This window comes from Clarias gariepinus, chromosome 1 (assembly GCF_024256425.1).
Source record: "Clarias gariepinus isolate MV-2021 ecotype Netherlands chromosome 1, CGAR_prim_01v2, whole genome shotgun sequence".
NCBI classification, from domain to species: Eukaryota; Metazoa; Chordata; class Actinopteri; order Siluriformes; family Clariidae; genus Clarias; species Clarias gariepinus.
In genome coordinates this window covers 37,487,130-37,513,263 of record NC_071100.1, presented here as the reverse complement: position 1 = coordinate 37,513,263, position 26,134 = coordinate 37,487,130, and the positions used below count along the sequence as shown (strand labels likewise).

At 38.8% G+C, this 26,134-nt stretch overlaps 1 protein-coding gene across 2 annotated transcripts in view; it reads right to left on the bottom strand.

Moving 5' to 3' along the window:
• plxdc2b (plexin domain containing 2b) overlaps positions 1-26,134 on the bottom strand; it is a 140,797-nt gene that overhangs the window by 32,780 nt on the left and 81,883 nt on the right. For both annotated transcript variants that reach the window (XM_053496691.1, XM_053496700.1), the window contains exons 5-9: positions 20,130-20,252; positions 18,206-18,324; positions 14,834-14,933; positions 6,810-6,905; positions 4,771-4,852 (exon numbers count right to left, since the gene is read on the bottom strand). In XM_053496691.1, the coding sequence (XP_053352666.1) occupies positions 4,771-4,852; positions 6,810-6,905; positions 14,834-14,933; positions 18,206-18,324; positions 20,130-20,252 (520 nt within the window). The remainder of the gene's footprint in view (positions 1-4,770; positions 4,853-6,809; positions 6,906-14,833; positions 14,934-18,205; positions 18,325-20,129; positions 20,253-26,134) is intronic.

The following is a 26,134-nucleotide window of genomic DNA, read 5'->3' as shown; positions in this document are numbered from 1 at the left end:
TTTACTGTGCATATCACAACAAAAAACTTTTATTGGTCATCCAAGTGCTAACCAAATTTCACCTCAAACTGGCCTTTCTGATCACAGTGGCAAAGACTATTTAACATTCAGATCTGCCCCTGTACAAAATGACATGGTGGACATAATGCTGGGTAAAATGCTGTCAGTCAAACTATTTAACTCCGCCGACAGAACACCCCGGTGGCCACATCCGGCGCATTATGAGATGGCCTTGTGTCCAGATTTCAACAGAAAACCACAAAAGCAGGCCGAACAACAAGTAATTACTGACACATGGCCAGGAACATAAACTGTCAAACTGTATGTCTTTCACTTCCATGCTGAGATTGACAATCCGCTGGCCAGGATGCTTGGCATTCCTAACCTTCTCTTCTGACACAGTCATTACTTTCACGGCCTCGTTGCTGTTGCCTTAACCCATTCCTCAATCCTTACACACTCCCTACGATCTGTTATCCTTTTCTCCCCTTCATCACGCACTCTCTCTCTCTCTCTCTCTGACTCTGATATACTGTACAGAGCCTGGACAGCACTCTCACCCTTGTCTGAAAAGGTTAACAAAACATCTGTATGTAAGAGTGTGAGTGCACAGATGTTGACATTTGTATGCACTTGATTAGTTACTGGAGCTGGCTTTGCTATTACATGCAGTGTTATATGTCAGCCAAGTATCTTATAAAATGTTTGGCCAGTGCTTCAGATTGATTCTTCCCTATGGTCATCTTTTTCAGTGCCTCATAAATCCGGTGTATTGAAAAAAAGAAAAAAAAAAAAACACAGACAAGCTGTAGACAACAAAAAACAAAAACAAATCACCCATCAAGCCAATGAGGTAAGACTGATTTTTTTTTGTCTGCCTGTCTGGCATCTACCAGAAGAGATAGCAGGCTTACGAATCTGGCGTCAGCTTGGATGCTCCCATAGGAATTTCCTGTTTTCAAAGACTGCTGTCTCCATCCTGCACAGCTCTGTGGATAACTACCTAATTGCAATTCCACCACATTGTGTTGTTTGCATATTAATGCATGCAAATGCACACAGCTTGGCTCCTTTTCGCCGGAATTCAGTATGACGTTAAGGGGGAAAAAGGGATGTAGTGAAAAGCTGGAGACTGTGCTAGAGTGATGATTGTTTACAAATCTGATTACATAGTGTTCGTGGGTCCGAAAGCTTTTTATTAAGTCGAAATGAACGATTATGACATTAAATCTTTTTGCACTTGCGTTAATACCACTCAACTCACTTTAACCATATGACACTTACTGTATCTTAATGGTGTCCAAAACGGGTCCCTTAAGACTGATAGTCTCAAGACTAGACTCAATCTCATCGTTCACTGATTAGAATTAATGTCCAAATGATAGACCCTAGAAAATGGGGAGCACAATCCAGTGTCTTCTTGTGCCAGTCCCAAGTCGGGAGAAACGCAATGGGTTGTGGCAAAAAGGGCATCCGACATAAAACATTTGGCAAATCAAATTATGCGAATCATTAACAGGACAGCCATACCGGTTCAGTCGTGGCCTGGTTAACAACGACCGGTGCTGTTCACCTACAGGGTGCTGGGGAAATTGGGCTAAGAAAAGGGAGAAAAGGGAGCACATGAAGTTAGTTTGTGTGAGCAAAGAGGATGCAGAGGACAGGCTTAGACAGAGGCAGATGATTTGCTTTTGCGACCCCTGAAAGGGAACAGCCGTAAAACAAAGAAGAAGAAGCCAGGGAGAGCTTTAAACTGAAAAATACATTTTTGAGGCTGCCTTAGCACAGCTTTATGTGTGATTTATGCTTTTGGCTCAAACCCAGACTAAACATTCAGAGTTAATGATTGTTTAAACAATCAGTCTAACAGGGGGCCACCTTGGCAACAACAAGCACCTTTCAGTGATGAGTTCCAACGTCTCTGATTGCTTAAACAAATGGTTGACTACTGCTCGGAAAAACTGGCATGATCCAAACTGTTTAACACATCTATGGTTTCAGATTCATCTTTTGATCTTAAACTCAAATATCTGCTTTATCTGTCCCACAATCCCAAAATCTGTCCCTGCCTATTTTAACCCCTCTATACGTGTACATACACATGCTTCAGAGTGTTCCAGTGTTCCAGAGTTTTCACATGTGTCTTTTGCCAGTTTTTCAATATTAGTATCGACGTGCCAGGAATGACTAATTAAGCGAAGTTTGCGGGTTATCCGATCTCTCCTCGGAAATCCAACCAAGATATTTTGGAAACAGCTTATTAAAGAGATTTCGAGAAGTCTGTCACCCTGCTGTTAAACTGCACATAATTACTGTAGCGTAGACGTTGGGACCAGTGACACTCCTCTGCAGTACCTCATATGGCATGGTGCTAAGATTGCACTTGCTCTAATTAAATGTCTACATTTATTGTGTGGCACAGAAAGGGGGAAAAACGATTATGTTGTTGTTATGCAAAAGCATAAATACAGTTATATTACCTTGAGGTTGTTTTCGAGGACTCACATTCCTTACTGTCCTACATAAACTTCTTCCCAATCAGATACTGAATAATTTATAGCAGGTAACGAATAATACGCTTTAAAACACAGCAGTTAAATACGAAGCTGGTGCTTTGGGGGGATTAAAAAAAATTATGCACCGAAAATTTGCTTACATTTACTTTCATCCAGAAAAAAAAAAATCCCAAAACAATTCTGTAATTAACTTTGTTTTCGGGACCTCCCGCTAAACTGTACCGCATACGGCATTAAAGCCAAAATACAACATTAATTAAACCAGTGCTTAAACAAATTGAATGAAATCTCTAATCTGTCCTAAATCTTTGTCCTTTCTTTAAAATATTAGGATTCAAGCACAAATGTAACCCTCTACAAAGATCAAAAATTTACTTTCCATTAAGGGTTTTTCCGTTAATTAACTTCAAATTGTATTTCATTACACCGCTGTGAGAATAGCTGCCCTGCAGAACAGCAGCTGAATCTAAATGAGGGAAACTGCGCTGTAGTGCACAGTAGGAAACGAACACACACTGTGGAACATCTGTAGCGTTGCTTAAGTGGTGACACTTTCAGACAATAATATAGACAGTTCTGCAAATTCGAAAGCAGTTTCGAAATGAAAGAAACAAGGCAAGCATGAATTATCCGGCGCAAAATCAACAGTCGAGATCATCCACTTTCTTTCTATGTCTGGGTGCGTGGTGGTCGAAAAGATTGTGGGTTCAAAGAAAGAAAAAAAAAAGAAGTTATTAATAGTAATAAATGGACCGACAGTTTCCTAGTCATAAAAGTATGCTCTATATTTGGTTAAATTTGTGAGATCATGTTTGCATGAAAAGAAACTAGAACACACAACACTTAGGAGCACTGACTGATTTGTAGTTATGTGCAAGTAAAAACTAGATATAGCAGCGCATTCTACATGAATCACTCGTTCATTCTTGGGAAGTTGTCAATCTGGCAACCCTGGGTTACATTATAAATCACTCATGAGAATGAGAATCATCGCATATCATGGCTCTTCCTTTCACGATTGGTCTGTTTGTCTGAATGAAGCCATGAGGAACTTTTGCATAAATGTGAGTTATGTCTGAACGACACAAAAATGACATTTTTATGGATTGATGAAGCCTGAAATTATACATAGCCCATGTCTGGGAAGGATTTTAAATTTGCGCCAAAAATAAAGCTCATGCACCTTGCTGCAGCTCCATGCACATACTGTAGAGCAGAGGTAAGAGTTGAACCCCTAATCCCAGAAATTTGAGGTGCCAGTGCTAATAACCCCTAAATCCCCATGCCACAAAGAGTGTGGCACTATAAACCTTTCAGCTGCTGCGGTCAAGGGGTCGCCACAGCAGACCACCCGGTCCGCACACAACTTGGCACAGGTTTTTACACCAGACGCCCTTCCTGACGCAACTCTTCCATTTTTCTAACCGGGCTTGGGATTGGCATTGCATGCATTGGCTGGGTATTACTGGGTGTGGCAACCCACTGATGACAAGGCTCGAACCCGGATTTTTAGATCCTGAAATCAACAACCTATAGACATACAAAAAAGTAGCTGAGATACATTTAATGTGGATTAATGCAACTCTTAACATGACTGTTACATACAGTGTGTAAATTCAGGAATGTACAGGAATACAGTAAGAGAATATATCAGAAAACCTCAGAAATCTAATTCCAGGAGAGCCATACACAGTAGTAGTGATAAGTGTGAGACAGTGTGACAGACAGAGGAACAGCGGGAAAATGGTAGAGAAAGAGACAGGAGAACGCATGTGAGGAAAGAAATGAGTCGGAAAACACATAAGAGGAGATGAGAAGAAAGTACAAGATAAGGCAGTAAACACTAAGAGAAAGAGAGAGAGACACACACACACACACACACACACACACACACACACACACACACACACACACACATGCTCCAGATAAAAGCTCAAGAGCCTCTCAGTCAGTCTGTTTGATACTGAGTGCTTCTATTCTCCCAGTGTTGCCCTGCTCTCATGTCAGGCCTGTGATGGAGTGACTGTGAAAAGGTCTGGGCCAGAAAGGTGAAGGAGCACACATGAGTCAACAGGAAATGAGTTTCACCTTCCCCCCTTCTCTCCTAAAATAGCGCAAGGCAAAGTGAAATACTCTATTTACACTTCATACCGGTGTAAGGTGAAGCAGCCCAGAACGCTGGGGTGAAAGTGGATAGAAACAAACCCCACTGCACCTCAGTTCTTTACTTTACGTCTTTTTGGGTTGCTCTCACCTGTTAAGTCGGTGACACCAACTGCAATTGAAGTTGATCTCGGCAGCGATGCAGGCGGAACAGCTTCTAAACTGGAGACATGCTGTGGAGAGAGATAATAACCACCACACAAGTCAGAGAGATCAGACCGAAGAACAACTGCTAGAGATCATACGGCAGCTACCAGCATGGAGCCTTGAAGAACAATTCGTGCTTTCTTTGCTACATGTAGGGCTAGGGCATCTTTAGAAACTGCTGCTCATATACGACAATCTCATTAAGCTAAACACACCAAAAGGCGAGCCCTATTTGCTACATATTAGGTGTGTAATGCGTGTAAATCTGTACTGTACTGGCCAGTTTGAGATACTCGCTTCAGTCTTGCTTTGTGATCTGAGTGAATACCATCTAGCTTTAATTAGTCCTGGGGGATTTGCAACATTGATAAGGTTATTTCGAATTGGAAATGGTACTGGTAGGAAAAACCAGATAAACAAGTTTATGTAAAATATAATACACCATTCGACTTTGGCGTATTGGACACACTCAGTGGAAGACAGGACTCCCCCATGTCTGCAGTTTGTTAGCAACATCCTAGACAGATCACACGGATATACAAATAATGTATATTTTCTTTATCCAACAGCGAACTATACTGTATAGTCAGTGTTTCGGATGTGATTAATCTAAAGCAGTTGGGCATCCACAGCAAATAGTGCAAATATATATTTAAAGATATATATCCCTTTAAATCATTATGCGCATTCTTTGCTACTAAGTGTGCTCTGAAACGAGTTTAAAAAGAAATTTCTTTTATTTACTTTAATGCAACAAAAATGTCGAACCAAACCCTGACCTCAAAACTGTGACTTTGTACTGTTACACCCCTATTACATACACACGATCTAATGAATGCCTGGGTTTGGCAAGTAGTGTTTGGCTCAACAAAGAGGACAGAAAAACCATAAAAAATAGGAACCTGGAAAAATACGCCATTGCCCTCAGACTGAACCCATGTTTTATGAACCTTATCAGACTGGCTGCCCATACTGTATGACACAGCTTCTAAGATGCAGCCTGCAACAGTGAAATGATGGATACCTGCCTAAACCTACACCTGCCTATAGTGGTTGTTTATCTTGGTCGGACCATTACTGCAAAATGGTTGCATGTTTGCATCGTGTAATTAATCAAAAATTTGAATACATTACTATTTTTTTAACACAAATAAATGTCATGCGTTTCTTTATTTAAAATGTTAGTATTTTAAAATTGTAATTAATCGTGATTAATCACTGACTTTGACTGCGATTAACTACATTGAAAGTTTTAATCGATTGACAGCATAAAAATTAATTTTAATGTAGGCCAATTGGTCTTGGTGCTTGGTGCATTGTACTTTGTACCGATATTGACTATACAGACAATTTTAAAACAAATTCAGACTCTGTGACCCTTAACTGAATTTGAAAAGACAGGAATATTTTCATAAGTAACCAAGTACCAACTCTCTCCAGGCAAAGAGGTACAGTACATTAATAACTTTCCATTAGCATTATTTTTAATCCCGCGTGCATATAATAGCTCATTGTATTACAGTGATTCGGAAGGTGAACGCCAGAAAGTGCAACCGGAGCCTGATTAAAAAAACATGAATCCTGCTATAGACTTCTGCAACTTTATCGCAGCCTGAAAATTACAAATGGAAAGACTTTAATGCAGATCTAAAATGGCTGAAGGCACATCAATTCATTCCAATTGAACAGCAGTAAGTATGAGGAACTAGACTTGTGTTCTGAACTTGCAATGGCTTCGTTAATTCCCAAAGTGTAAATTAAGCCAGCGTTTTAATTAAAGTGAAATAGAGAAGGTGCAACGAAGCAGCTGCATCTTTCACTTAGGAAACATGCTCTGAAGCCAGAATGGGATTTTATGCTGGCAGAGAAGTTGCCTGTGTGATACATTCCACTACACTTGGGAGAAAAACAATGCATCCAGCTGCATCCAGCTGTCCTGTTATTAACGTGTGCTGTTCTGTGTGTTATTGTGTGTTTTCTTACTAGGGAGCGGCATCATTTCAACAGCTGTTCGGTTTGTGATTTTGGTCTTCAGCAACTCCACACGGTGATACTCATAGATGGTCTTCCTCCGGACATCTACACACACACACACACACACACACACACACATATATTGTTAGTACTTCTTCGTTGTCTTTTGGCTGTTCCCTTTCAGGGGTCGCCACAGCGAATCATCTGCCTCCATCTAACCCTATCCTATTGTTAGTACAATAAGACATAACACAACAGAACAACTAAAAGAGAGATTAATGTTTTTTCAGATATCACGTCACGGTTTCCATTCGCTGTTTATTCTTCTCTTAAAATGTATCGTATTTTATGATTTTATGATCTGCCAGGAGAAGGGAAATAAGATGAATGTGCTTTAGCATATAAAAGTTTTGTTTTTCATCTTTAATCATAAACAGAAGTTCCAACTACAGTATGTATCAGTGCACTGTTTATAAGGGAAGTGAGTTAAATCACTGTGTTACACATGAGTGTATGTGAGTCACTGTTAAAAATGAGCTCAAGTTTTAAGAATTAAAATGTCAAGTGTAACAAATAAGAAGGAACAAATTTGTGGGTGACAACTAGATACTTTTTTTCATCAAACCTTTTCATATTTATACCAATTAACTGTACTAGGCCTGAAATCATTCGGGAAAAGTGTGTGTGTATGTGTGTGTGTGGGCGAAATGGCTTTCATCTGGCATCTGTCCGGATTTTCAGTATATTGGCGTGGTACATAATTAATGTTAATTTCATTTCCCTCAATTCCCAATATGAAAATAATACCAAACCCAAGAAACCTGGAAAAAAACACGTTATGAGTTATATATTAGAAGGAAAAAAAACATTGAAGCAACACATTCACTTCCTGGCTTACGACTTCTCATGGATCATTGTTTCCTTTCCTGCCTGTAGAGGAAAAACTCTCAAGACACAGCATGGATCCAGAACAAGGCCCGACACACAGGAAGAGATCGGCACTTCACTGCAGCGATCCCGAATGGTTGTTAATTGCTTAGATTTTTCATTTTGCTTGAGCTTGGAAACTTTTTAATCGTTTCTTGTATTTGACATTGTGCATAAAGTAAATAGAGAGAATATTATTTCTGTATATTAAGCTGTATACTCCAAAACTTGTTGCCATTATTGTGACAACTATTTGTTTACATCTTTGAGGCTAGAAAATGCAATTCCAAAGAAATGTCTGATTTTCCAATTTGTAAAGGCGGACTGACCTACTTCTACTGTGAATAGAATTATACAGTAGTTCAACTTAAAGAAAAAGGTAATGACCTGCCCATTCTATACCTAGGAAAGTCAGCAAAGTATTAATGATATAATAATAGCTTAACCTTACTCGGTTACAAAAGCACAAAAAAGTTCCATACTGTACATTTTATTATTAAACTACAGTATAAGTGTCTTTTTACTTCTTGGATGTCTGTGTACTACTACAACAATAATGCATGTATGTGAGAGGTTACAGCATCACCCGGGAATCGAACTCGCGATCTCTGAATGATAGGGACCCCCTATGCTAAGATATGTGAAGAAAGAATTTCACCATGCAGTAATGTATATATAACAAATAAGGGCATAAAAAATGATCCATGTATGAAATATAGAGCTGTGAACTGGCCATGTTTTCATTGTGCATCATGCTCCCAGCTTGCCACTAGCTTACTTCTATTGATCTGTGATGTAATAGGTCAACCGGGAATGCAATACTAACATGGTAAAAGGAAACAGATTGCCGGAGTTGAACATACATTGGTCAATAAATCGGTTCCGCTGCAGTGCTTATATAACGAGACAAGCACATCTGACCAATTAAATGTCCAAGTCATACTATAACCTTAGCTCGACTTGACTGTGCATGTGAACATATTGATTTTAGGGGAACTCTGAGACCTGTGTTAAGTTGTTAAGTTGAGTAATACTAAAATGCAGGACGTTTAAACAAACTTTCTTTGAATTCTCTGAGCAAGTTGCATATTAAAGTCATAAAGGTATGTAAATTTTTTTTACTTTACACTTGAGCTGAGAAATCGTGAAACCATATTCCATTTATAGCTCTTACTGTAGACAAGCTATCTGAGAGATGCTGCATTCCCCCCCCTTATACCTTCACAATGTCTCAATTATTCTAATATTTATAACCGAGCTGAACATTGCCGTGGAATACTGTACATACTGTATTAGTTGCTCCGTCACTCATTGGATTGTGTGTGAATACAAGCTCACACACATGTACAGCGCACCGTTAATGGATGGAAGGGGGAGCCCTGAATGACATGTTACTCGGTTGGTATGCAAGTGTGTGTATGTGTGTGTTGGTGTGTGTGTGTACACACGTCTCCCACTGATCGGTTTAGCGCAGGAAATTGAGGCTTGTTCAGTGGAGAATGTTCTGTAGGTTAAAAGCCTTTTCCGGGAGGTAATTACCTGACCAGCCTGTGTGGCGTCACGAACCTCCTGTGTGGCATGCTGCGTGCAGATGTGTGTGTGTTTACCCCATCAGTGGTGTACAGCTTAATGAGTTTCTTTTCCGTAATTACTAATAGCAGGTCAGACCAAAACATCTATGCAGCCATCTATCTTTCACTTCTATTCCAACACCTCTGAACCTTAAACGCTTCATCTCTCTCTCTCTCTCTTAACTGTGCAATTGTGACAAGCCGGAAAACAGACAGGGTAAGATCGAAAGATGCAAATGCTGCCCTTTCACAGCTGGCAAAACACACACACACACACACACAGTATCACTAGGGTAAATATGAATCTGTGATTCATACTATTGTAACGTGTTCCCTCTTGTCATCTGTCCCCAGACGGCTTTATTGTCAGCTGCTCTCTCCAGTGAAGCTCAGCTCCGGGTCCCTGCTGAGCTAAACCGCATCATCAAAAGATTTTTCTCCTTAAGCAGACAGACAGCTTAGGGGCTAAAGGGACTCCAACATCCCCCCCAATCCTTTCGTCAGAAAATCCTATTTGGAAGTAGGAGAGATTAAATCCATAAAGCGATATCTATAAGGCTTTTTCCCCCTCCAGCCACTCATATGGCAACAGTACAATCGCATAAAACCATGCAGATACTCTACAGGTCAAGAGCTTCTGGTAATGTTCACATCAAGCATCAGGGTGTCAGTGTCTGTGTCTGTAGCATTGTTGATGGTTTCATACACAACAGTGTAGAGATTCTGTGGGATGAGAGAGAAAGAGAGGTCAAGGAGAACGGTCCCGCTGCTTTGAGCTGACAGGAAGGTTATAGTGACTCAAATCACCACTCTTAACAACCGTCATCAGCATGGAAAGCACCTTAGAAGAGACAATCCTCCTGACTCGGGTTTGCTTTACCTCCAGTATTCCAGCAATCTTTCCTACTGTATCCTATCAGAATTTCCAACCAGTAGCAAAAAATGACAGTTTAATCAGTAAGTGCTACTTTCTCAATATCTCCCGACTATAGTTTTGAATGTTTGTAGCACTGCAAAAGATATAGTAAAGTTTCATCATTCGGTAACATTTCCTGACATACTGGAAGCACTTGACATGTTGTTTTAAACGTTATCGAAATAGGATCACTATTGCTTTAACACTGGTAGCACTTTCTGACATGTTGTATTAACGTTATCCTTCATCCCACTGTTCAATCCACAATCCTTCGCGACTGTTAAATTAGCTATAGATAAAAATCACAAATGAATATAAAAAAAAAACTTTCACTCCTAAACATGGCCCAACAAGTGGCTAGAGGGTAAGTAGCATGGATTTATGTGCAGGGTGCTAAAGCAGCGAACTTTTTGGAATGCGTACGCATTTTAAGCACGGGTACAGTAGGTGAGACTGGTGGGTAGGACGAATTTATAGCATCACATCCCCGACGGATCTGGATCAGAGTCTTCTGCTATGTGCTATCTCCTGCACAAAAAATTCCAATGCACTCATACTGTTGGTATGTGTACAAATGGTGAATAAAATCTCTTAAATCTTGATTCTATCTGGGTCTCAAACCGTGAGCTGCATGGGCTAAACCAGCGGGGGATCACATCGGGTTCCATCCAAAAGAATTCTATGGTTGTAGTGAGCGCAGACTCTCTCAAACTGTGCAAATTTCTTGAAAATGAGTAAATTCAAATTCCTGTGCTCATGCTACAACACTTATTCACAATATACTCATCGTAAACATCCTTTTCCACCGTATTGTTGAACTGCTTTACAAGAGTGTTATTTATAATCTCCCAATCTGGTGTCGCCCAGAAGAGGATGCATTTCCTTTTGAGTTTCTCTAAAGCTTTTTCTCATGTTTCACAGAGTTTTCCTTTGCTCCCATCGCCTCAGGCTTTGCTCATTAAGGATCTAAATACAGTATACGCCAACGCCTGGATTTCTGAAAAGCTTGTTTGCGTGAAAACCTATTATTAAAAGATCAATACAAATAATTGAACTGATGCCTAATCCCTTTAGACCCCAGCAAAAAAAAAAAAGGCTGATATGATTTACGCAATGAATAGTTGATAATTGACATGACACAGTTAACATAAGACAGAACTGTCTCGATGCATGCTCATTGAAGTCTTTCAAAACATTGCATCTGCATTGTGCTTGCCATTCTAGCATTGCCTTACTCTTTTACAGTTCTCCGTTACACTATTATGGCAGGCCATTACAACTGCCAGATGACATTTTAATGAGAAACAATGAAGTGTTAATGGCTGGCTATGCTACACTGTCCTGTCTCCAGCATTGCTGCTGTGTGTCTGCCAAAAAAAACATTATGCCACCACATTCTGCTCATCTACGCAGTTGATGAAGTGCAAGCAAGAGGTTTAAATAAGCATGTGCAATTATGTCTATAAACTACAATAAATTGTGTACAATGGCGTGAAATGACCTGCACTATGTACACACTTCTTTCTTTCGTGCAACAAATGAATTGCACACTGTATTACTGTATGGTTTGCATAAGTATCAGATATCCTCGCAGAAAGAAGCTGATGTCAGCACTATTACAGTTCGCTCTTTTGCTGAGCAGGTCCCCTGAGACAGCATATGGTACTGCCTGAGCACACAGCACATTTTCTTAGTACTTTTAACAGGACTGCATTCTTTCCAATATCATTTCATGGTTTCACATGCAAATCAGCCACGCAAGCAACTTTGGGGTCGGGTTACGCCAAAACAAACTGGGCGATAAGTTAGAAAATTGCAGCTTCAGACAGCATTAGAGCCGAGACAGCATACTTTTGTCTCTGTGTTTCATTAGTTTAAACCCCGGCAGTTACTATTTTGCATGCCAGTGTAAATAAGTTTTAATTACAGTAATAGAATAGCAGGGTGGAGAGTCTCGACTTCTTAAAGTCATGTCTGAGTGCATAATCCTCAGGTTTATTTGGAAAACGATGAAAAATGGGAATGTCTACACATGAACAGAGCTGTTTTTTTTCTCCCCAATAATTGAGGTCACACTATATACAGCATAAGTATATAAAACAGATTGTATGAGCTATATTGCCAGTTTCAGTTGAAAAAAAAGCCATCCATCATGTTCAGCCAATTTTATTATGTGCTCTCAATAATAGAAAAATATTTATTACTTTTTATACACCATTAAACAACCCATTAAACACCATTTATTCTCTGTGTAATGCTATCAGACATCAATAAATATCATTGTACATTTGCATTTTGATTAACAACAACAACAACAACAAAAAAAAAAACACAAAGGTAAAGCTGGGTGTTTATCAAGTTTTATAATCAACCTCACACCAAGATGAGACAACTGAACATTGATGCTCTGCACAATGTCTATTAAATGCCTCTTGATCTTCTCATTAACATGATATTTAATATTTTTGTATGTTTATGAATAGCTATGAATTTTATATCAAAATTAAATATTAAATATTGACATGTAGTGGCAGGAAAAATAAAATCCCAGAAATGATATTTGTCGTCATTTCAGCCACTGCGCATAGTCATGTTCAAAAATTAGTACCCTCCTCTTTTAATTCTGTGTGCGTGTGTTTTTTTTGTTGTAGAAACATCTATCCATGAATATCACTTGATCATCTGTCTTAATCTTAGGAAAATACAACCTCAGACAAACAGCAATGTGTAACTTATGCACAGCTTTGATTAGGCCGTTCCCCAAAACCTTGATTCTTTTATTTTTCAGCCATTCTATTGTGTATCTGTTTCAGATCATCATCCCGATTTCAACCAAGCTTTAGCTGTAAAACTGATGGCATCACATTTACCTCTAGGGCAAATGCTAAATGGTGCTGGGCATTAAGGCTAGACACTCCTTTTTTTTCTTACTGTATGTGTCCTCAGAACACATACAGTAAGAAAACCCGATGTGATCCCCCGCTGGTTTAGCCCATGCAGCTCACGGTTTGAGACCCAGATAGAATCAAGATTTAAGAGATTTTATTCACCATTTGTACACATACCAACAGTATGAGTGCGTTGGAATTTTTTGTGCAGGAGATAGCACATAGCAGAAGACTCTGATCCAGATCCGTCAGGGATGTGATGCTATAAATTCGTCCTACCCACCAGTCTCACCTACTGTACCCGTGCTTAAAATGCATACGCATACCAAAAATTTTGCTGCTTTAGCACCCTGCACATAAATCCATGCTACTTACCCTCTAGCCACTTGTTGGGCCATGTTTAGGAGTGAAAGTTTTTATTTGTGATTTTTATCTATATCTAATTTAACAGTCGCGGAGGAGTGTGGATTGAACAGTGGGATTTCAATGTCAGAAAGTGCTACCAGTGTTAAAGCAATAGTGATCCTATTTCGATAACGTACAAAACAACATGTCAAGCGCTCCCAGTATGTCAGAAAATGTTACCGCTGATGAAACTTTTCCCTTGACCCGTGCTTTCATGTTCTTTTCAGACAGAAGAGGCTTTCTTTGGGTAAACCTTCCAAACAAACTGTACTTGTTCAGTCTTCTTGTAATTATGCTGTCATGGACTTTTGCCTTCACCATACTCACTGAGGCCTGTAAGGTCCAAGATGTAGCTCTTTTTTGTTTTTGTATTTCTCTGAGCATCGCACAGTCTGACCTTGGTGAATATCCCGGGATGTCCACTCCTGGAACATTGACGATTGTCTTAAATGTTTGGAAACAATTTATAATGCTTTCAATATTGATGTGGAGCAAACAATTGCTGATCCCTTTCCCCTTTTAGCATTCTGTTAATACACACCTGAATGCTCCAGGACACCAAACTGCCGAAACCTCTGCTTTTATAGAGGTCTACACACCTGCTGATGATAAATTAATCGAGGCCAAAAAATTAGCAGAGTCTGGATTCAACGATATATGTTGTTATTTATCTGAGGTTGTATTGTTGTATTGTGTAGAATAAAAAAAAAGGGGGGGTACTAACTTTTGAACATGACTGTATTAAAGTGAATTAAGAACATATATGATCATGTAGAACTACACTGCCCAGCACAAATGGTCACACACTCTAATATTTCATTGCACCGCCTTTGCTTTGATTACAGCACGCATTAGCAGTGGTATCGGTTCAATAAGCTTGTGCAATGTCACACCATTTATTTCCATCTAGAGTGTACTGATGATAGAAGAGTCAGAGCGCTGCATAAAGTCTTCTCCAGCACAACACAAAGATTTTTAACACGTGTAATAATGATTTCTCATGCTTCCTGAAACATTCTTTAGAATTAGACCTGAAACCAATAATTCTAGTACCTGCTCTGAATTCAACATAACCTAATTAAACTAATAATATTACTGTATAAATCTGTGGATTGGGAATTTAGGCTTATGTACCGTTATTTTTAGATTTTGCAGTAAATATTATACTAGTAAAACCTGACATGATAGTTTTTAGATTGAATTAATTAGATATGTTCCCATGTTTCTGTTCCCATTGAAGAAGTGGCTCTGAAAGAATACACCACTTTACACAGGTTGTGTGTGATGGATGATAAATATGCTGCTGTTAAGGATGGTATGACTTACTAGGAATTTGTTGAATCCTATGAACCACCACGAAGGCGTCCGAGAGGCCGACTTTCACTGGATGGTTAACAGAGCTGATTTGCGCGATCTGAATGGGAACCTGAGACCAGAACACAAAAAAAGGCATACATGTAAATCCACCTAACTGAAACCTGCAAGATTTGACATTCGAGGATGAAATATTCAACAAACTTTATTTTTATCTTTAATTTTATGTCTGCATAAGTTTTTTTTTTTAATTTATAAATAAGTAGGCTCTAGTGATGGGTAGTTCATGAACGTTCTTTTTGAACGAATCTTTAACGTGACTCAGAAGAACGAGTAGTCTCGGAGAGTGATTCGTTCATCTTCTACGGGGCGCACATGTGCAAAGCATCGCAAAACCTCTGTAGGTCATGTACAGGAAACAGAATTTAGCGATTCTTTCTTAATGACTCTTCTACTCCGAGTCGTTCGTTCTTTTGTCACGTGACTCCCATAGACGCTATGCAGTGTATTACACCGGAAACAGAATTGAAAGGTTCTAACGAAACTTCAAGTCCCGAGTCGTTCGTTCTTTTGTCACGTGACTCTCATAGACGCTATACAGCGCAATAGATTCAAAAGAACGAACGACTCAGACTAGAAGATATAAGAGGTGAGCCACTCATTCTGTTTATTATAACATGTCCTTAGCTGCATTGTAATGGAACTACAGCCAACAGTTGTGTATGTAGACGTATTGGTGGTCTGTTTATTGAAAATGCAACGTTTTATTTTATTTCTGATAAAAAGAACGAAATGAGCTAAATGACTCGAAAAAAGATTCATTCACACCTTCAAAGAGTCACTAAAATGATTCAAACTTCCCATCACTAGTAGGCTCATCCACCAGAGAATGAAAAATAAATAATAAATTGTTCTTACTGAAATGTTTTCATATGGTATATAACTAAGTTTAAAATTAATTGACTTTCTGGGTGGGTCAATGCCTTAAACAAAACTCTTCTGCTATCACTATATCCTGTCGATTTGTGGTTGAACATATTAAAGAAAGGCAGACTCAATGATCTTAAATGCAATGTACAGTAAGAACACCAGGTCCTATGTCAGTATTAATGCATTTAATTAGCTAATTATCTTGTTATACATTATTGTTTTATGTTAGCTGCCACTTTTTGCCCAGTTAAGACCATTTGCCTGGTTAGGAAGAAAATAAATTTCATATTCAAAATTAAAATCATATAAAGTAGCCAGAGATTAAACAAGAAAGTGAATCCTCCAATTATCACATGAATATTACTAATAATGAGCCTAATCGTCCCAAAACGGTAGGTTTTAAAGAACACCTTAACTGAGATAATATTTGGAACCACACATTGAAATCTCTCCAAAATTAAACAACCACAATTGTAGGTCACCTTTGTGCCACCAAAAAAGCTCTGACCCACTGAGACACCTCGGACTCCACAACATCTCTGAAATGTGCTGTGCTTTCTGACACCACAATGTTGGCAACAGATCCTTTAACTCCTCTATTTTGTGAGGTGGTGCCTCCATTGATCAAACTTGTTTGTCCAGCACATCCCACAGATCCTCGATCAGACTGAGATCTGGGAAAGTTGCAGGTTAGGTCAACAGCTCTGTCATGTTCCCCAAACCACTGTGGCAGGGTTTATTATTCTGCTGAAAGAGCTCAGTGTCATAAGGGAACATAAGGTTCCTATGAAGCGGTGAAGTTGGTCAGCAACAATGTTTAGGTGTGTTTCAAAATAGGATCCACATGAATTCCAGAACCCAAGGTTTCCTGTTAGAACATGGTCTAGATCATCACACTGCCTCCGCTGGCTTGCCTTCTTTCCATGGTGCATCCTGGTGTCATTTCTTGCCCAGATAAGCGACGCACATGTGCCCGGCCATCCACTCACTCACTCACTCACTTACTCATCGTCTATCCCCTGTTCAGGATCTGGAGCCTGGAGCCATCCCAGAATACTGGGGCACGAGGTACAAGGTGAGGTACACCCTGGACATGGTGGCCTTCACAGGGCACACACACGTTCACACACTCTGGGCAATTTTGGGAACGGCAATTAGCAGATTAGCAATCTGGAGGTCTTTGGACTGTGGGAAAAAACTGGAATCCCAGAGGAAACCCACCAAGCACGGGGAGAACATGCAAACTCCACGCACACAGAAATCGAACCTGGCCGGGAATCGTACCTGGACCCCGGAGGTGCAAGGCGACAGTACCAACCACTACACCACTGCCTCCGACCAGGCCTCCTTCTTCGACTTCTGCTCACATGCCCGTTGCACTGTTTTCTGACACCTTTTTTTTATAGCCAGCATTAGTTTCTTTCTTGTGCTACTGTAGCTCTTCTGTGGGATCTGATCAGGCAGTCTTGGCTTCATTCCTCCACACATAAATGCGCCTTGAGTGCTCATGACCCAGTCACTGGTTCACCTGTTGTGCTTCTTTGGACAACTAGTGGTACAGTAGCTGTTAACCAATGCATACCATTTTAAAGATGCTCTGACCTAGGCATCTAGTCACCTCAATTTTGCCCTTGCCATCACAGATCCTTACACCTGCTAGTTTTTCCCGCTTCCACCAATTGAAAACCGACTGTTCACTTGCTGCCTGATACAGAATATCCCACCCCTTCACAGGTGCCACTGTAATGAGATAATCAATGTTATTCACTTCGCCTGTCAGTTGTTTAATGTAATGAGTGATTGCTGTATACAACATGACATAAGTAATTCATATTTAATGTATTTCTGACAAATCCGTCTCTCTTAGGTTTATTTATTTCTAATTTGGAATGCTAGCAGCTGCTCTGTCGAAACCGCTGAAACTCATTCTTATATATTTTCCTTCCTTCGGCTGAAAACATGATTCAGACGGTGCATTCACATCTAATAAAGGTATGGTGTCTGCTCTGGAAAGACATCCTACAGGCACTTGGGATGGAATGATGGGAAGAAACGAGCAGATGGGGTGATGCTGCCATATTTACAGAAGCCTTGTTAATCAAGGGAGAAATTGAATTTTCAGCCATGCTGTATGTGATGTAATAACAGGAATAAGACCAGTGACTTTATTGCTTTACCAGCTATTGCTGAGAGCAATTTGTAATTACACAGACAGAATGAGAATTTGCGGGAAGCAAGGCTCTCTCCGAGTGCAGGAGTCAGAGAGCATGACTGAGAGAGAGAGAGAGAAGGAGAGAGAGTACAGAAAGAGAACGAGAGAGGGAGTTTAACAATGATTAAGGTATGAACAAGATTTGTACTCAAAATGACAATAAGAGTGATACACATTGCAGAGAACATAGATACAAAAAAAAAAAACAAGAGAGAGAGAGTAAATTGAGAAAACCATCCGACCTCCTTGTAGGCGAAGATAATTCTGCCATCCCTGTGTAATGTGGCCTGAAACGTGAAGCTGCCCAGATTGTACGAGTCCTGGAGGTGAACGTGATCCCACTGAACCACCAGTGCAGTGCCTGCACACATACAGATACACACAAAATAATAATATTTATATATTTTCTTTTCTCTTTTTTTTTAATAAATGAAAAAAAAACTATGTTACACAAAACAACCTACTTGGATGCATTTATTGCTATTAAATTAAATTATATTAAAAAAACAAAACAGAAAACTATAACAAAAAGTATGGGCGTTTCAGGGAGATATAGTATTTAGATTATTCGAATTCGAACATGAACTCCAAGATCAGAACATGCAATGCTCAAAAAATACAAAACAACAACAACAACAAACAAACAAGAGCTACATCTTAGACCCTAAAGGCCTCACTGAGCATGTTCAAATTAAAAGTTCAGTATAGCACAATTAAAAAAAGACCAAACAAGTACAGTTCGTTTGAAAGGGTGCCAGAAGAAAACTCTTCTGTCTAAAAAGAGCACTAAAGCATGGCTTAGGTTCTCAAATCGACATCAGAATGGCGGAAAAATAAAAGAATCAAGGTTTTGGAATTGCCCAGTCAAAGTCCAGACCTCAACCCAATTGCAATGCTGTGTCAGGACCTTTACAGAGCTGTGCATAAGCGAATCCCCAAAAACCTCAAGGAACTGAAGCAACATTGTAAAAAAGAATGGAGCAAAATTATGTGAAAGACGAATACAGGAAACAATTACTTTACTTTTTAAATGACTTTCACTTAAAGTTAGTTGATGCTCGTCCGAGGTTGTATTTGCCTAATACTGAGACTCACTACTACCAGCTGTTATTTACACAAAAAAATTGGAATCTAAAAGTGGAAGTACTAACTTTTGAACATTACTGTATAAAAAAATAGAACAACTTATTATAGGTTAAAATGCTATACAGTAGCAACTGTGGATATCATATGAGTACAATGGAAACAGTTCAGAATATAGTGAGAATGTGGGTCTGCGTGCATGACATATACACTACCTAATATACAGTAAAACAATCACTAACAGACTTTCTCTCTGATGCTTAACATATAGGTTTGAGATGAAGAGCACATATTGTTATTGTGCAAATGTCCTAAGCCGCCCCAGATTCTCCAGCCCTTCTGAAGGACTTTTTTGACTCTCATTTTTGGCAGGTACCTGACCAGTTTCAGAGGAATGTTTTTTTTGTCTGTTAAGCCATTTAGTGAGCTATCAAGCATAGAAACATCCAACGTAAGGCATGAACCAGTGAGAAACAGGTGCAGGTGATAACAGATGATCAAGCCGGTGATTAGTATAGTGGTGATGCTGAATGCTGAGTGGATGGAACAAACAAGAGGGGAAATGAGGCTGCTGCTGAGGCTGTTACATAAACTTTTAAATGGCATCTTTAGGCACTTTGCAGCCTACTGTATCACATTAAACGTTTGTTCCCATTTCTTTCATTTTTCTTAAAATTAATATGAAAAAAAGATGGGTGGTTCAATACTTTTGCACAGTACTGTATTTTGTAGTGCATATCGCTTTATTTAAAAAATTAAGAATGCAAAATCTTTAAAAGTTGTATGCAGCTCTGCAGCTCATGTCACATAACTAAAGTCTAAGCAGCAGAGAGCTCCAGCATGGCCATCCTCTCGCCTCTCTACTCCAATTATGTTACTTAGAAATAACCTTATTCAATGACGAGCAAATTTATCTGTTTTGATTAAGACCTAAAATCATTACCATAATTTAATACTTTATTTTATTTGGACTAGTGAGAGAGAGGATGGTGTGTGTGTGTGTGTGTGTGTGTGTGTGTGTATAAGTAGTAGTGCCTCCCTTTATTCAGGGACACTACAAACTCAACAGGCCGTGACTCTTACCATTGTCAAAATAAATGACAGTTGAGTTTCGGGATAGACTGGGGTCGAAGTTCGCCATGAGAGGAGCGATGTACTGCGTGGCTGTCAGCATTCTGTGCACTACATCTCCTGTGTAAATAAAACCTGCAACATAAAAGGACAAAAGGTCAAATCTTAATTATAATAATATGAATGATCCTTCATTAAGGGACCAAAATGTGGGTTTTGCAATTAAGGAGCGAAACACAGTGCCATTTCTCATGTGGCAACTCTGAATGCTGAGAGACATTTATTTTCTTCTCATGTCCAACAAAGTGCTTATCTAAGAGCTGTGCTTTTGTGCGCTTCAGTCCTGCTTGTGTGTGAACAACAGATAAAGCCATGTGCAGCTCTAAAAGCCAGTGAGCTCTGCATTCAGTCCCTCACGCCAATGCAGCAAATATGGAATGCACTCTGAAAATACTGATGTCATTCCTCACAGTGATGACTAGATATGGATGTTCTTTTTTCCGGTGGGTTAGAAACCAATAAACATCTAGCACCATATTATATGAATAGTACTGCAGCTGCTATGGCAACAACAACAACAACAAAACAACAACAACTACTACTACTGCATTAATAATTAGTAATATTAACTACAGCTATTACTACTTTTATTATTAGTACCCCAACAAAACCAGCTACTATAACTTACACAGGTGCTGCTGCTACAACAACAAACACTAGTTCAAATGCCGGTACTATTACAGCGGAACCTCGGCATATCTCAAAGTTAATTTCGTTTCTAAGTTAAAAATGTGTAATATGAAATAAAATATAGAAAAACCTTAGCTATGGAATTAGCTATTCGTGACATGTACCCAACAACAAAGTGAAAATGATTTTTAGAGCCTTAACCAATTGAGACACCATTGTTCTTTTCTTTGACTGGATTTAAGATGACTTAATAAGAAACCAGTCTTTGCAATAAACACACACTCTGGCCACAAAGTTCCTGGTTGGATTTAAATAAGCAAACATTTACCAGCCTAACGTTAATACCTTTCATGTTTCAAATGACCCCAATCATTTTAACCCTGAAGGCTTGGCACGCTCTGAAAAAGATCATCAAGTTCTCCACTGCATCCTAAAAATATCAAAGAACACAGCTGGAACGGGGACGAATAAACAAAAAAAAAAGTGCATTTATAAATTTCATACTTAAAAATATTGGCTCTAGTATTTATGATAAATACTCTGAACATGACGTAGCATAACCTAACCTGCATCCATATCACAACTTAAATGTAATTTAAACTTAATGCGGTCTTCTGCATCATGAAATGGGCACACAGGTCTTGTGCATGGTTATAGCACAAGACATCTGTGTGTCTATAAGAAAATCACTTGTTTATTAGGCTACTCAGAAGAAAAAGGCTAGATTTTGCTAGGGAGCATAAACATTGTAGTTTTAAATAATGGAAAAAGGTCTGATGAGTTCAGACTGACCCTTTTCCAAAGCGATTGGTGCAGAAAGAAAGAAAAAAGAATGGAATATTTCAGTTCTGTTGTAACAGATACGATGCAACGGATGATTCCATGTTACAGTTATTGATTCGTGTACAGTACATGAACTTGTGTAAATGTCAGCCCACAGCTCCCACCACTGGAAGAATACCTGTGTCTAAGTACAAAGACTATATTTGTCCAATTACGCCTTCTCTCCCTTGTCTCCGCCCTGGCATACAGACAGAACTAATTAGCTGTTACTAATAAGCTGTATAATCTCTACAGTATCTCTGATTTCCTTTCAGGAAATTTCCCTCATCATTTAGTAAAGCACACGTACGTACGCGATTATGGAATTTTGCCTGATTAATTACCATCCATATTGTTGCAATTAACAACTTCATTATGCAAGCTTAGAATTAATCAAATGCCAAATAGTAGTGCAATAATGCAAACATCTGCATATTTATCAACAGTAACAATTAAAGAAGAATAATTAAATGTCCAACCGTTAAAATGTAAAAAAATAAAATAAAATAGCAAAACACACAAACAATAGCTTAAACAGTGTACAGTATATATAAACCCATCACCAAAATACTCATTTTGTATTCCAATCTACTGCAACTTAGCAATAGGCTCTTCACTATACTTCACTGTTTTGATGGAAAATTTAAGTTACAAGTAGTTCATAGATCAAAGCCTTTTACTGAGAAAATGACCAGAATATGATGAACGTTCACGCTGCCTCAGTCACACACAAAGAACTGGCTGTAAATTATTATTCAGTGCCAAACACCTTGAGCACTGATGAGATTCACTTGATGCATTTCGCTTACGGTTGTACTATATATCATTAAAATGATGACTATGAATACAGAATGCTGATTTTCACCAAATTTATCTCACATACAGTACATGCTCTCTATATTCGGGAGTCAGATCTCAACATTCAATCAAAAGAGCTAGGGCTTAGAAAGTCAAGCTTTGAATAACAACACATTACTGTCCTACATTATGTTACTACATTAAAACCTTTGTCATAAAGTCCTCACTTAGAACTTCATACAGTTTAAATTCTGTTACAGGAGTAATTTTCTACTTCAGAGTTGACTGCATATTGATTACATGTCTCTATGTTGATATTTGATATAAGCCGATATTAGGCTAATTGGCGTTCCCAAATTGCCCATAGTGTGTGAATATGCATGTGAATGTTTACTGGAGGTCCCACCATGGTCATAAAATGGTAATAAATACAATTGTCACCATTGGTCTCCACGGTCTCTAGTTGGACTACAGAGGTTCCTAGATGAATGGACAGATGTTCCACTAATTTGCTTGTGTTTTTGCATGTGTAAAATTATGGGACAGCATGTGCACTGCACAAGACAGTTGATGACTGTAAACCGAATTGGAGTTGTTTGAATATTATGAGATCTTGCCTGATGGCAATTTATCAGAATGAACCCAATTAAATTCAACACATTTCTACACACAAAGTAAAAGTATAAGTGCAGACACAAAAGTGTGGACGGTGTGTCTATGACATACAGAACCATTTTTTACTTTAAGATAAACTGCAAAGATTTGTGAAAGAGAATAGTGGAATTATGAATTGAATAATGGCTGTTTATCACAAATGCATGCTCACCCCAGAGTAAAAGTAGAGATGCCCTAGGTCAAATATTACTTAGTAAAAGTAGAAGTCCATTTACAAATCTCCTTGAGAAAAGTGCAAAGGTGCTTTTTACTTTCAGCTTGTATTAGACCAAAGCAGTCTTTAAATCATACTCTATTCTCTTTTTTCGCTTTTCAGATGGTGTATGTTGTTTTTCGTTGTTGTCTTCAACTGTCTCCATGCCTGATTTTAAACGCCTGCTAGATTATTAAGTATTTCATGAAGAGAAGTAAATCATGCATATACAAAATAGTTAGAAAATCACCTGTTCAAATCTTACACATCACTATACTTGTAATGTAATGTAATGCAATGCACAAATATAGTGAAGTAGAAAGTACAGATATTTGTCGTAGGATGTAGTGGAGTAAACATACAGTAAAACGTATCCAATAATAAATAATAAATGGTCTATGAGCAATCAGAAAGACAAACAAAATTTTTAAAATAAATTTTAACTTAATAAACGAGCAAGGTATTGATATATGAGTAGTATGTATGTGTTTTGTCTGCCGAGTGTCACATGATCACAACTGAGCCAATGGTTCTTCTCTCGCACGTGCTATGGAAATTATGCTTGCAATCCAAGGTTCCACTGTACTCAGTTACCTTCCACCTCTACACCACAATAACCACAGTTATCTATGCTAAGACTAACAAAAAGAAGAAATACAGTATGTCTTCCTAGGATTAAGATATTAAAATGTAGTTGAGCTAGAATATAGGCTAAAAACTGACAACCCTGGTTATTAGGAATGAAAACACATCTTCTGTGTGAATCAATGTTAAATAAGGATGTGTTAAAAACTTTTCAGTTGAGCTACTACAGTAAATGCTCAATGACTTGTTATTGACTTTATAAACAGATAGTAGCCTATGGTATAAGTTAAGCCCATCCATCCATCTAGGAGCCTCTGTAGTCCAACTAGGGGCCGCAGAGGCCAATGGTGACCATTGTATTTATTCCCATTTTTACAACCGTTGTGGACCTCCTATCAACACGCACACTCGCGTTCATACACTAGAGACAATTTGGAAATTTCAATTAGCCTAATCTGCATATTTTCGATTGTAGGAGGAAACCGGAGCACCAAGAATGGGGAGAACTTGCAAACTACATGCTCACAGACCCCAAGGGAGAAATCGAACCCGGACCCTGGGAGGTGCAAGGCTTAAACCACTAAGCCACCGTGCCACCAAATAAGTCAAGTGTGATGGCATTTTGACTAAATTTTTCCATTGACCAAACATTATGGTCAGAAATCACTGCTCACATTGTGCAATTTGCGAGTGGATTATCCATCCAGTGTTTGTGCTGCATGAGTGTTTTTAGTTTGGCATTTACTGGAAAAATGTAAAACTGCTACAGAAGCCCAAACAAGAGCGAGGCATTCAAGAGAAAGGCCCAAACTATGAGAGGCATTTAAGTTAAACTCTGAATTGTGATGAAATTTCTCATGAATGAAGGCATAAAACCAATTGACATTTACAGAAGACTTCAAGCATATCACTGTGTTAAGACTGTTGGCCGCAGTAAAACATTGGAATGGTGTAAATGTTTTAAAAATGACTGTACGTCTGTGAGTGACCGAGGTGGCATGGAGCCCACTGAAGTGAACAAACAGCGAGTGGAACCTTCTGATCCTTGGAAAATGATCATGTGGGATCTGTACACGTACTGTAATTATTCATGAACACCACTTGCATATTACAGGAACTTGGCTGGGAGTTATTGCCACATCCCCCATAAGGTCCTGACCTCACTCCAAGCCATTTTAAGCCATTAAAGAGTTCCTGGGAGGCCAGCGTAACAGACGTGAAACAGTGCTGGTGTACTAAGAAAACTTTCTACCTTGATGGTGTCCAAGCACTGTCAGACACATAAGTGAAGCAGGGGATTATATAAAGAACTAAAGGTAGTTTTTACTCACATAACTGTGTTCTGTTATTATCAAAAGTTTCTCGTATATTTAAATTCAGGTGATAGTGTTGTTGTGCTTGCTTGTTAGTCCAGCTCATTAATTTAAAAATAGCATAACCTTCTTATGCTAATTCTTATTCTGAATGGAAGAAGGAATTGATGCAACAAAAGGCAAGAGGGAAGTATTTCTTCTTTCCTAACTTTCTTGTATCTTCTCAAAAGCATCATTGCAGCACTCTAGTATTTCTCTCTAGTGCAGGGCTCATCATCTAGCTCCCTTTGCTCTTCATCTCATTCGCTCCTTCTCTATTATTCACTCTGTTCTTTCTTTTGATTTTTTCCTCAGATAGTGATTCCCCTTTCCTCAAATCCACAAACACCCTAGGTTGACAAAAGGAATAGAACATGGAAAATATAAAATTTTTTATATAGAAGCAAACTGCAAATTGGTGGTAGAAAAGAAAGTGTGTTGAAGTAATAGGATTTAAAATTTACATTCGAAGTCAAGCAAAATAATGAAGACAAACTCGAAGGGGGAAAATAGTATCGATGGAAAAAAATGTATATCACTGTACCATGGACAGAGAGAGAGAGAGAGAGAGAGAGAGAGAGAGAGGCTGTTTGGCATCATTAGAGTAAACTACAGACTACAGAGGGCATGCATCAAGATTCTTTGTACAAACACCAAGGGGTTGGAATAAACTTTTCCTGAGTTACTGACTGTCCTCACCTCTTCACTGAACACTTAAGTATGCTCCAATTACAGTACAAAGTCTGTTCTGTTTAAACTGCTGTACTAAGCCGTCTTTAAGAAGGTTTTTGTCTGATAATATTATTAGACCCTGAACTATTTTGTACCACCATGAAGATGTTTTTCACTTTGACTACCAAGCACTTTTCTAAGTAGCTCTGTATAAGGATGCTCTAAATAAA